This window comes from Dendrobium catenatum, unplaced genomic scaffold (genome assembly GCF_001605985.2).
Source record: "Dendrobium catenatum unplaced genomic scaffold, ASM160598v2 fragScaff_scaffold_353, whole genome shotgun sequence".
Lineage (NCBI taxonomy): Eukaryota > Viridiplantae > Streptophyta > Magnoliopsida > Asparagales > Orchidaceae > Dendrobium > Dendrobium catenatum.
This window is the reverse complement of record NW_021318815.1, coordinates 383,717-397,044: the sequence shown is the minus strand read 5'-3', so window position 1 is coordinate 397,044 and position 13,328 is coordinate 383,717. Positions and strand designations below refer to the sequence as shown.

General features: G+C 33.7%; 1 protein-coding gene across 8 annotated transcripts; it reads right to left on the bottom strand.

The window, feature by feature from the left end:
- Nucleotides 1-965: 965 nt before the first annotated feature.
- Nucleotides 966-12,788, bottom strand: LOC110100473 (splicing factor U2af small subunit B-like). Of its 8 annotated transcripts, XR_003700311.1 has the most exons (9): nt 12,406-12,788; nt 3,618-3,704; nt 3,452-3,533; nt 3,191-3,317; nt 2,712-3,109; nt 2,589-2,599; nt 1,819-1,881; nt 1,253-1,365; nt 966-1,162 (listed from the first exon to the last, which is right to left on the bottom strand). XR_003700311.1 is itself a non-coding variant. In XM_028693741.1 (7 exons), the coding sequence occupies exons 1-5, from the start codon at nt 12,640-12,642 to the stop codon at nt 2,728-2,730; spliced, it is 915 nt and encodes a 304-aa protein (XP_028549574.1). In that variant the 5' UTR covers nt 12,643-12,788; the 3' UTR covers nt 966-1,365; nt 2,589-2,599; nt 2,712-2,727. The 8 variants fall into 8 exon arrangements, 3 of the variants coding, with proteins under 3 accessions (XP_028549574.1, XP_020683653.1, XP_020683652.1); XR_003700309.1 differs by having other exon boundaries at nt 966-1,384; XR_003700308.1 differs by having other exon boundaries at nt 966-1,365.
- Between the last annotated feature and the right edge of the window lie 540 nt (nt 12,789-13,328).

Here is a 13,328-nt window from a genome sequence, read left to right as displayed (position 1 = left end):
ATATTGATACATTCTCAAAAAATTATCTTGATCAAGCACGAATCTTGAGGCAAAACCCAACTGAAAATTTCAAAAATTAAATCCGAAAGCACCTGAACTCCGATTTCAGCAAGCTTATAGTCAAACTGAGCGTCTCGGAAATACGAACCCAATGACACCAAATTCAACCCAATCCGAGCCCAAATGGGTCCAAATCAAGAACCCGAAGTGCTGTTGGAAGGTTCAAACCACAATTTGAGTTACCAAACGATCTCTGATTTAAACGAGCTTATACTCGAATCGAACGGCTCGACGAGATGAATCCAACGAGCCCAAGATCGCCAAATTCCGACATCACTAAGGCCTTCAAATGTCCAACGAACGGTGCACGATGTCCATTCGACCACTCCCTATTCGCCCATGATCTCACACCTATTTACAAGTCATGCCACTCCAAAAAAACTATAAATAGAGCTCTCATTCTTCACAAGAGGACTCAAGTGAGAAGAGAGAGAAGAAGAGAAGAGAAGAAGGGGAAAGGGAGAATCATCTCCTCCTCGACCACTGCCGGAGTTCTTTCCGCTGTCTGAACACGCCAGAACTCTGCCGGATTTTCGAGAGAAGCCTGAATTCTATAGAATTTTGTAAATTTGTTTCAAGTTGGTAGAAACGAATTGTAATCTGATCGTCCTGACTTGTGTGACGAATCAGCTTCTTGTAATTTACAAAAACACTAGTGAAACTTTTCAACTGGGCGTGGCCTCGTGATTTTTTTCCCTCTTTCGGGTTTTCCACGTAAAAATCCTAGTGTTCATTTTCTTTTCTGTTTGTGTGCTGAATATTCGTGCAACGCTCAGACGTGAATTTGCAAACTCTACTGCAGCGTATATTCTAGCCCGCAACAAATCTTATAAAAACAAATTTAACATATTAAACTCTGAGAACTATTAGCATTAAATAATGATAAATTGCTTGGCTATCGAGTCTAAAATTTAAGATTTCAGAGAGAAATCTTTCAATCCAATAAGTATCGTTACAAAGTAGGATCATCACATTCTTACAACAACAAGCACATCACATCATATAAGCAGTTGAATTAAAAGTTAAAAGGATACAGAACAGGAAATTTGAAAACAAGGTTCTAGCTTCAGAAGAAGTAAGCAAACAGTAACTCCCCTAAACCCTAAGATGTTCAAATAGAACAATTATTCCAGGCTGAATAGAAAACAAATGCAAGATGGCATTGTCAGTGAAGAAAATCCTTTGTCCTTACACTCAGGCGGTAGCATTTCACATCCTAAGTTGGTCAGATAGAGCAAACTTTCAATGATAGCTTTGCATTGGCTGCCACTCCTGTTCAATTCTTTCTGCAAATGCCCCAAAAACCTGCACAATTCCATTTAAGCTGCATGAAAATTAGGCCGACAAAGGGTCAAGGATACCTGGACCTGCAAAACTCTTTACAAAGTAAGCAAGTCTTCAAAATGACAAATTTGCTATCTATCCTGGACATTACAGCACCTGTACAAGAGGTGAAGGCAACCAAGCGCAGTATAAATGCAGCAAGTTCAAAGCATACTAAAAATTATAAAAAAGAACACCAGTGAATCAAGAAAGTATTAAGCTCTATTTATTTACTTTGATTGGGGCCGTAAAAAAGCAATTTTAACTTTAGAAAAAATTTTGTATGAAGATATTATAATAAAAATTAGAAAAGATAGATCTCAATAACATTTAATTTGCATTGTGATAAGTGCAATACATGATAATCAACTGCACTAATCTCAAAGTAAATTCAATGAATTTTAAACTCACTGAACAAAACTTTAATTAAAATACCCTGAACTTTTTTTCTTCTTCTTCTTCTTTTCACTCCACAAAAGAATTCCTTCCAAAAAAATGCTGCAAAAATTAGCTCTTACATTATGCCAAAAAAAATTGAATTTTAGTCTCTAGTCAGCTTAAGGTGCAAAGCAAGCGAAACCAAGTGAAAGATATCAAATTTCATGCTAAAAGCCCTAAAAAATACTAAACAAAAGGTTACAGAGAGAATTCTTTCTGAACCCAATAAACAACCTGTGATGACACAGTAAATTGAAATGAACATCAATCAGAAACTTCAGTTATGCCGGAAAGGTTTAGGCTTTGTTTGGGATGGCGTTCTTACTGTTTCTTAAAACAGTTTTTTTAGTATAAAAATTTTAATTTTTCTACTATAAAGCAACTTTAAGAAACGGTAAGAAAGTCATCCCAAATGAAGCCTTGGTAATTCTAGAATTAATTTATTGAAAGGCAGACGGCCACCAGAGCATTCAGGCAATTGTTTTTCCCCAAACTTGGGAGAAAAAAAAAGTCATTAAATTCAAAGATAAATGTTTGTGAAAAGATAGAAAATTAATCGAGTTAAAAAAACTCAAAATCTTTGGTCATTTATCAATACTTCTGAAGGAGAGAAGAAAGGCAACTAAATAAGAACAAAACACAAAACGCAAGCAGGCTGGAAAAAAAAGGCATGCAATGAAAAGCCTACAAAAAGGATCTGAGAGAAGAAAAGGATAGTTAGAAACAAAACAAAATGACATCAAAATCCACAGCACAGGACATTGAACCTGCACACCACCTGCACAGTGCAAAATGGACTGTAAGCCATTTTTATTTTGAGAGAGCCGGTTTTGCAAACAAAATGTCCACCACCCCCAAAATTAAACACCCAAAAAGAAAAATGGCCAAACCTGGAAAAGCCATACGTCAGTAAAAGTACTCTTCATGATTTCCATATGGCTGTTCGTGATGGTGCCCCCCATTCTGACGGGATCCATTGCTACTATGGTTATTGATGTTGCTAGGCTTATTAGCCTGTTCTGCCTGTTCCCTTTCCCTGTTCCATTGCTCAATTTTGGCCCTCCTTTCAGCACTACCTTCCCTAACTGGGCTTCTATTATTCCTGCCCCCGGGGCTCCTACTACGTCCTTTCCTATGACCAGGACTTCTGCTCCTAGGCCTCCTGCCTCGATCATCATGTGGCCTTCTTCGATCTTCATAGTTACGGCGTCTATGAGGACTATGGCTCCTACTGCGGCTTCTGCTATGCCTCCGATGAGATCTCCCAAACAACTGTCGCCTTAATTCCCTGCCATCAGCATGACCGTCCATTTAAGCAAAAGAAGAGACAAGCCAGACATACACAAAAGATAGTTACAATCATATATACCTGCTAATCTTCTTTAAATGCATGAAATTGCAATAACCACCCCTATTACAAGTGTTCTCTTCATATTGCCGACAGGTAGCCTCACGGAAATCAGTAACAGGAGAGAAATCAACAATAATTGGACGCCCTGCAACACAGAATTCAGACAGAAAAAAAAATGTATATCAGGTTGCATATTGTAATCTAACATAGGATAAGTACAAAGAACTATAGCCAATATGACTCCTGATAAAAGAAAAGCCAAATAGGATGATAAGTGACCTGCATAAAACCTTCCAGTCAAATTACGAACAGCGTTGGCGGCGTGCTCTTCCTCTCTGAACTGAACATACACATTACCCACCTGCACATGACGCAAGAACAATAGAACACGACAAAATGTTTGCAAGCAAAGGACGGGAAAAGTGACAATTGAGTTTTTTATTACCATATGATCAGCCAAATTGTCGCATACATTCAGGCTCTCAAGTTCACCATATTTACTCAGCTCTTCAAATAGATCCTCGTAGAAATTCTGAACATAATTATACCTGAATATCAAATTAAGGTAGCAGAAAGCAGCAAAAGAACCTTACACAAAAACATCAACATAAATACACTTGGGGGGAAAGACATAACGCTGGCAAATCTTAACCTTATAGGATCAACCAACATTATAGACATAGATATGTACGGTATATGTATTTTAAAAGGACTTCTTTTAGTTCTATCAATACATTTCGGCCATTCATTTTTGTTTATTGCTCAAGTAGGATGACAAAATAAATCATGTCTACTTCATCAGAAAATGGATCCATAAGAAACCAACATTGGCCATTTCAAATAAAAGAAGCCTATTTTTTCCTTACATTGAGAACTGTGTTGGCTGAGAGGTGGTGGCAACATTATCAGGGAAATTTATGAAAATACAAAATATCCAGATCATTTCAGCATTTTTTTATTTCAAGCATGCTACTGCAACCTCATCTTTCTATGAACAAGCAATTAAATCATGATCAAGAATTACTCATACCTTTCATCTTATTCATGCCCATTATCTAATCACCACTCTGTCAATTTCACAAATATCACCAACAGCTAATAGCACTCTTGTTGGTGATACTGCAAGCGACAGAAGTCACCAGCACTGGTGATTGTTGCCATTGTCAACAACCCCCCCAAAAAAGAAAGGTCTCAACCCATGTACAATAATAGCAAAACCATCTATTCAGAAATGATAGTTGACCTATGAAGATTTCCATGCAAGTAACCATGATAATGAATTCTCCACAAAAAGGGTCCATATAAAAATCTTGGAAGCAACAGCAGTCGGAAGAATCTCAATCCATGTCACACGTCACAGCCTTTTCATTGGTATAAAGCCTTCATAAAGTCGACCCTAGTAAAATATAGTTAAGGCCTAGTCAATATAATCATAGTCAGCTGATTGGAGTTAAACCAAATCAAACTATTGAAGCTAGGTTCCATAAGAGGAACTGGTTAACATGGGCTCAAAATAAATCAAGTTGAACTCAAAGAACTCGATCATGACCTTGAAATCAACACAACCATCCAAATGATGGACTGCCCAGAAATAACCTAGATGTGGGAAATGACTTTGTATGTAGACCACACCGATTTCCTAGCTCTCTACCCAACTCCCCTCACTCTCCAAAGGGAATTAGTCTCATACTGCTGAAGGAACTCAAAGAGCTTGATTTATCCTCCATAAACCATGCCAATGAGAAGGGGGCAAAGACTTGTTTTTGTGGTGTCACAATGCTTATTTCTCAAGATATAAGGGAGTTATCCTCAAGCCCAACTTTTCTTCCTCTTATCTCTTATCCATCATTGTTGAATCAAAATTGATAACCCTCGGTTCACAAGGGCAACCATTCAACGAGCGCAAAGCCTATGCGGGATAATGACACTTGTCTTTCTTATCTTAGAAGCAGGTCACTATTTCACTATTGCTCGAGCACTAGTTTAAAAGGGTGCATCTTCGATCCCCACAAAGCCTTTGTTTGGTTTTGGCATTTATGCTTGTAATCCTTTGTTTAAAAAGGCATTTGAGATATCTACCTTAAGGCTCGCCTCACCATGAGGCACCCACAAATTACATCAAGGCTTGCATTTTTTGGTCTGAGTAAGGCTTAAACTTTTTCATTCGAGGCATACGTGTTAGAGGCTGTATACGCTGAGAAGAATGCCTCAAAAGTAACATTTAGATAAAACAGTACACATTTAAGCTATATATAAGAAGCATAAGTTTTTAGGTCTACAGTTTAAATCAATTTGGAGATAGAAGGCTCAAGTTTTTTTTTTTTTTTTTAAACTGACTGACTTTTTTATTTTAATAAGTTTGTTTCCCTTTACATTTTTGTTCTTTTTAATTTTTAAATTGTTATTTATTTTCATTTTTCTTGATTTGATTCTGTATTTTTCCCTTTAAATTATATCTCATTTTATTTTAACCATTTTTTATCATCTTTTTTTACTTATTTTTCTTTTCACTTCTTTTATTTAAGTTTTTTTTTTCCTTTTTTATTTTTAGATTTTTTTTAAACAATGTCATTGTCAAGTCCCAAATTCTGGAAGAGAAAAATGGAGGGTTACATTAAGTAATCAACAACCAACGTAAAACTTGTTGAATAATCATGACATGAATTTTTTAATACATTGTGTGGGCAAAGAAGCTAGTCCATGAAACTAAAATTATGTTAAGAACTTTGAATGTAGGTTTCCTTACAGGCAAATTAGCTAAATTAATTGATATTATGATTCATTGGAAGATAATTATTCTATACATTCAAGAAACTAAATGGGTGGGAGAGATTGATAGTTTAAGATTTAAACTATAATATTCTAGTAGGAGTCGTACTAGAAATGATGTAGTGGCGATTATATATAAGAGTTTGAAAGACAATGTTATAAAAATTGATAGAATTAGAGATATAATTATACCTTTGAAGATTATTGTTGATGATAAGATTATTAATATTATAAATGTTTATGCTCATTAAGTATGTTTGGATATGTACTCAAAATTAAAATTTTGGAATGACTTGAAAGAATTAATTCAAAATATACCTCTTGAATAAAGAGTTTTTATTGAGGAGACTTAAATGGATATGTTGGTAGAGAGGTAGAGGATTTTAAAATCATTCATGGTAGCTATGGATTTGGAGTGACTAATGAAGGTGGTAAGATTATATTAGATTTTGTTCTAGCTTATGATTTTGTAATTGCTAATATATTACTTAAGAAAAGAGATGAGCATATCATCATTTACAAGAATGAATATAGTAAAACTCATATTGATTATTTTCTTGTAAGAAAAATAAATAGTTTATATTGCAAAGATTGTAAAATTATTCTGAGTGAAAGTCAATGTACCCAACATCGCTTATTAGTTTTGGATTTTAATATGAAGAAAAAGAATATGAAAAATATAATATATAGTTGCTTTAGGATTAGATGGTGGAATTTATGAAACTATAATAAAAATATATTTGAGAGTAACATTCACGATTTTAAGATTTGTCGGTGTATGAAGAAACTAATATTATATGGAAAATAGTAGCTTGTTGTAAAAGATGTGTTTGGATTATCAAAATGAAAAGCTTTTAATAGTAAAAATTATTGGTGGTGGAATCAAAATGTGCAAGAAATGATAAAAAATAAGAAGCTCATTTATAGAAATTAGTTTAGAGGTAAAAACTTTGAAAATTGGGAAAAACATAAAGTTGCTCGTAAAGGGTCTAAGAAAGTTATCTGCGACGGAAAGACTTTAGCTTTTAATGATTTATATAATAGATTAGATACTAAAGAGAGCGAAATATATATGTATAAGTTAACCAAACAAAAAGATAGAAGTAGTAAGGATTTAGTTCAAATGAAGTGCATCAAGGATGAAGATCAAAAAGTATTTTTTTAGAAGAGGATATTTAAGACTGCAAATGAACCAAGCGTTCAACGAGTTACTCGTGGCTCAGCTCGATAAGAGCTTGTTCATGTTCATTTGATAAGGTAAACGAATGAGCTTGAACACTTTTAATAAATATTTGATAGCTAAATAAACGATCATGAACAACTTAGTGTTCAGCCGTTTATGTTCATGAACAGTATCATTTAACGCTCATGAACAAGCTCGTTAAGAACTCGAATAGAGCTTAACTAAGAAGCTCAATTATAACTATATTAGAGTTTTAAAAATATATATATTGTTAAATTTATTTTTACTAATATCGTTTAGTAATTTATTTTTACTTTTCGCATCCGCCTAAAATCACGAACAATCCAGTCTTTGAACAAATATAAGATGAATCATAGATCATTTGTTCGTTAATGAGCTTATTTGGTAGCTTGAAAATATTAATTAGATATATTTATGAACATACTCATTTGATAACTTAAGAATACTCATTAGATTTATTCGTAAACGAGCTTGTTTGATAGTTTAAAAAACTTCGCCAGATAAGTTCACGAACAGGCTCGATGTAATTGTTTATTAGAAGACTCGATAAGGCTCGTTTGTTAAGTTAATGCACATCTAGAAGTAGGCTCGTTTATAGCTTGTTAAGGCTTGTTTGTTTAAAACTCGATAAACACGAAATGAACTGAACATAAACTAAACATGAACACCCATTAATTTAAACAAACCAAGCTTGAACACAAACAAAAAAGCTCAAATCAAACTTGAACCAAACTTGAACAAGCTAACAATAAACAAACTCAAACATGAACGTGCACATACTCGGCTCGGATTAGCTCGGTTCGGTTCGGTTCGGTTGCATTTTTAATGATATTCAACAAAGATGGATAAGATATTTTGCTAAACTTTACAATGAAGACTGTGAAAATATAATTGACTTTAGTGATCTTAGCATTCTAAATGAAAATAGAGATTTTTATTTTTATCGGTATATTACTACAACTGAAGTTAGAGAGGCTTTAAAGAAAATGAAGTGTGAGAAAATTGTTGGACTTGATGATATTCCAATAGAGTTAGTAAAAATGCTTAGGAGATGAATGAATTTATTGTTTACTAAACTTTTTAATATTATTTTGAAGACTAAAAAGATGTCAGATGTATGGAGAATGAGTGTGTTGATTCCTATTTTTAAGAATAAAAGTGATGCACAAGAATGTGCGAATTATATTAGAATGATGATGATGTGTCATACTTTAAAACTACGGGAGAGAGTTATGGGGCATAAGATACGTCGTGATACTAATACTTTTCAAAATCAATTTGGATTCATGCCGGGTAGGTACTATGGAAGCCATACATTTATTGAGAGGTTTGATGGAGAAGTATAGAGAGAATAAGGAGGGTCTTCATATGATATTTATTGATTTAGAGAAAACATATGATAAAGTTCCAAGAGAAGTACTATGGAGAGTTCTTGAAAAGAAAGGAGGTAATAACGCTTATATCCAAATCATTAAAGATGTATGCATGAGCTATTACTTGTGTTCAAACACAAGGTGGTTTGATCACGTATTTTCCTATTTCAGTTGGGTTACATAAAGGATCAACTTTAAGCCCATATCTTTTTGCTTTAGTCATGAATGTTCTTACTAGAGATTAGCAAGAGGATGTTCCCTAGTGTATGCTTTTTGCTGATAATATTCTTCTAGTTGAAGACTAAAGAGGGAGTTGAATGTAAACTTGAATTATAGAGGTCAACATTAGAGTTTAAAGGTTTTCGTTTGAGTAGATCTAAAACCGAATACAATGAGTGTAATTTTAGTGGTAATAGATCTAGTGGGCGGTTTGTGACTTTGAGAGATCAAGTCATTAATAAGAGTACACGTTTTAGATATCTTGGGTCTATTGTTCAAAGTGATGGTGAAATAGATGGGGATATTACTAGTCGAATTCAAATTGGATGACTGAAGTGGAGGAATGCATCGGGCTTGTTGTGTGATAGAAAAGTACCACTCAAACTTAAGAGAAATTCTATAAGATGATGGTTAGACCTATAATATTTTATGGCTCAAAATGTTGGCCATTAAAAAAGAAGCATAGTATTAAGTTAAGTGTTGCAAAGATGAGGATGCTCAGGTGGATGTGTAGCTTTACTCTTAGAAACATGATACAAAATGAGCATATATGTGAAACGATTGGAGTAGCTCCGGTGGCAGATAAGATTAGAGAAAGTCACCCTAGATGGTTTGGTCGCATAAAACGTCAGCCTTCTGATAACCCGGTTAGGAGAGTAGATGTATTAGATTTGACCTATGTTAAGTAAGGTAGAGGTAGACCTAAAAAGACTTGGTTAGAAAATATTATAAATGACATTTCTTTATTAAATCTAAATGAGAATTTGACTCTTAACATGACACAATGGAGAAAAAGGATTCATGTAGCCGACCCCACGTAATGGGATTAAAGGCTTGATGTTGTTTTTGTTGTTGTTGTAAGTTTTAGATTTTTAATTTTCTTTCTAACTATTTGTTGATGGTTTATGGCATATTCATAAATTGACTTTAATTTTGAAATTTTTTATTTTAAGTTTGAGGCTGATGCCTCAATCCACCTTAAAGCAAAATAGCTTACTCCTAGCTTAGATAAAGCAAAATAGCTCGGTTCTCAATTTCCCCTTTTAAAGCCTTAGTTTTAATAAAGTGAAAGGTTTGAGTGCTTAGCAATAAAATTGAGCACTATAATCCAAGACTTAAAAATTGCACAATTAGATATTGAGACGTTTTTCATTTGTAAGGCAAAGTGTAAGCCTCAAGACGATGCAAACCTCAAAATCCAAAAATTACGTAAAGTGAAAATAAATGTAAAAATTAATTTTTTATATAATATTCATTATTCAAATAATATGTTAAAGAATAATATATTAACTTTTTATTGAACTATGAAGTAACAAATTATCATACATATGAAATAAAAAATTGAATAAGACATAAAATGACAAGTGAGAAATTATGTGAAATAGAATTGAAATCCACAAATTAAAAGAGCAAAAAAATATAAAATATAAGAATTACATAAAAGTATCATATAACATCAAGTTCAACTACAAATTCTTTTTTCTCAGTTCACTAATCATCCACATTTAATTTCTAAAGAAAACTAAAATGGTTGGGAACAACTCAGAAATCATTTGTATTGTCATCACTAAGAAAGTCTTATTTGAGTATTGTCAGAACATTGGTCTCTCCCATGCCTCATACTATGGAGTCAATGACATATAATCTATTTTTCTGCATTTATTTCAACTATCTTTCTCTTTCATAAATGTTTATCATCAACATAAAGATGAGAGTAATACTCCAAAATTTTTAGAAGAGGCGGTGGTAATGGTGTGTGACTTTCAAGTAATCCCTGAATGTTATGATGGTGAAGGTTGCGGGATAAAGGTTGAGGCAATCGAGAGAAAGTTGATATGGTTTGAGGGTGCAGGAAGGCGTGATTTGTTCAGAGCTTTAGTTTATAATTTATGTAAGTTTTAATAAAAATATATATAAATATGGTGAGGCGAGGTGCACCTCAAGACGGGCCTTAGCTAAGCCGAGGTCCAAGCCTCATGAATATAGTTTGAGGCATAAGCCTCAAGGTATTTTTCACTCGAATTGTGCTAAGGCGACCCTCATATTGCACAATTTTAAACAATGCTATAATAAAAAAAAAAAGTTTACCTAATGGACTTATTTTGATAACTTAAGTAAAAATTAGGGCACTAAAATGAAGAATTAAATCAACAAATTGCCAAACCAGCTAAAGTGTCAGAACCTAGATTCATTTTTTCGTCTCAAAATGACATTAAATACATTTCTACATCAAAATTGATTGAACATTATTTGTTTCTCAAAGCAACTGCCCCAAGGCCATTTCCAAGATAATATTCTTGTTAATATCAAAATGGACAAATTGGAATAAATTAATATAGAAATGGGATTCCATAGGTTTATGCAATATATTAGATTCCAAGTGTAAACTCTATAAGAGAGAACTAGAAAGTACATATCATGGCTCCATATGCATGTTGCTTCTCATTCTTTACATGCTTTGCCAACTTCCGGCTTTGATAATGCAGGCTTCATCACTCCTCACATGTTGTTACTCCTCACCATCCACTTGATGCAAATGACTTTTGCTTGAAGGTAGAGTTTTGGAGGGGAAGAAAGCTAAATGCCTTTGTAACAACAACATGAATTGAGTGGTAAAAAGGCCCTTTGAGACATTGCAAAAGGTTGAACCACGTTGTTTAAATGTTGAACATGAAACCATATCTATAGCCAATTTCATCATTCGTGAAGAAAATAATATGATGAAAGTAAGTGAACATGTTACTCAGTCAATTGTCTTGAGACATTTACTACTTAGAATGCTAAGCATCATGAACACGAAATCCAAGAAAAGCTGAAATCACATCCTAGTTCAAATATAGAAAATATTTTCTCTTAATGGTGGGGTGGGGGTCATCCTCATTAAATCCTAATAATTAAATTTCAAATTGTTAGAACTAAATATGAAGGTAATTGCTCCCTAAGAAATGGTTCCATACATTACACGGGAAACAAAGTAGGAGGGAAAAAAGAAAAACAAGAGAAAAGCTTCCCCGCATTAGTTCTTTCATAGTTGTGCCACAAACCTTGTACTTATCATATTTTTCTCTTCCTTCTACAACTTCAATTTCCCTCCTATAAATAAATAGGCAGCTTGTTTCATATTTGGCCCTAATCCCAAAAGTCTTGGAGTTCGGCTATATATTGACTCAATACTTTATCCTTCATCTCTTTCCATATATTACTTGATCCTTGGGCCTTCCCTTGTTGTCTACCAAAATATGTGTCGCATTAGCAATTTCTAGTTCAATCTTTAGGTTTTAGGACAACTTTTGCTTTGAATTGAAATTTTCTCCTTCCTTTGCAGAATAACTTCATTGGGAAAAACGCGTGATATTATTATTATCTAACAATAATACACATATTTATTGCTTAAATTGATCATAGTACTTCACGTAACGATTTGTCAGTTGATATATCATATATCTAACATTTTACTTGTTTGTAGATCCGTAAGCATGCAGGAACTAAGTGCTATTTTTTTGCGGAATAGATTATAAGAAATAATCACATCGTTGGTTATTATTAAATAGGAAACCTGAATCCATGAACCAAACTAGAACAAATTTAATAATTTATGACAGAAAGAATATAAGGAACAAAAGAAGCAAATACATAATAATGAGGCACACAATTTGCTAGGGTTTGACCTCGAAGTGCTCCTGGATCTTGCGAGGATCCATCGCCTGGGCCTGCGGATCGACGCCTGTTGTAATCATGTCGGGGCGCTGGTACATGTTGGAAAGGAGTAGGGTTGGACTGATGCTCGGCCGTGTGTGTAGCCTCGAACACCGATCTCCATGCCGGCAGGCCCCGATCTTGAAGTAGAAGGGGCAATTCACACGATCTTTCTCCGTCCCAAAAATTGATGCCAAGTGCTCTGCCATCGATTCGAACCCTAACCTAACGCCGAAATGTCAAGGATCGATTGCAAAACGAAAGAACCCTTACCGGATTTGGAACTTTCGGGTTAAGGCAGTGGAGAGCCGAGCGTGCGGCGGGGCTACTTGTCGTGGGAATTTGCATAAAGTTATAAACCTCACAAAAACTTTAATTTTTAGGAAAATTTATATACATATCACTTTATTTTATGCTATTTATATATCTAACATCTAAAATAATAATATTACATGCCTACCATCCATATACTACTTTAATATCAAATATATCACTCATATAATTCATTTATATCATTCATACAATCCTATAAACTTTAATATTTCGTTCCTTGCACCCAATTTTATTCTATGGGTGGTAGTCATGTAATATTAATGTTTTGGGTGTTAGATATATAAATAGCATAAAATAAAGTGATATGTATGTAAATCTCCCTATAATTTTTTGTTTATAGTTTGCTAACTTATTAATCATAAAATTTAAAATATGTGATAAAAAATAAGAAATTTATATCCAAAAGTATTAAAAAATTAAGAAAAAAAAATTAAACGGGTAATTTTTCAAGTCAAAAGCGAGTTTGTGATCAATCTGAACCTGACTCATTTAATAAACATAACAAAAAATCTAACCTGAACCAAACCCGTTTATTAAAAAAAAACAACCCGAATCTAGATTT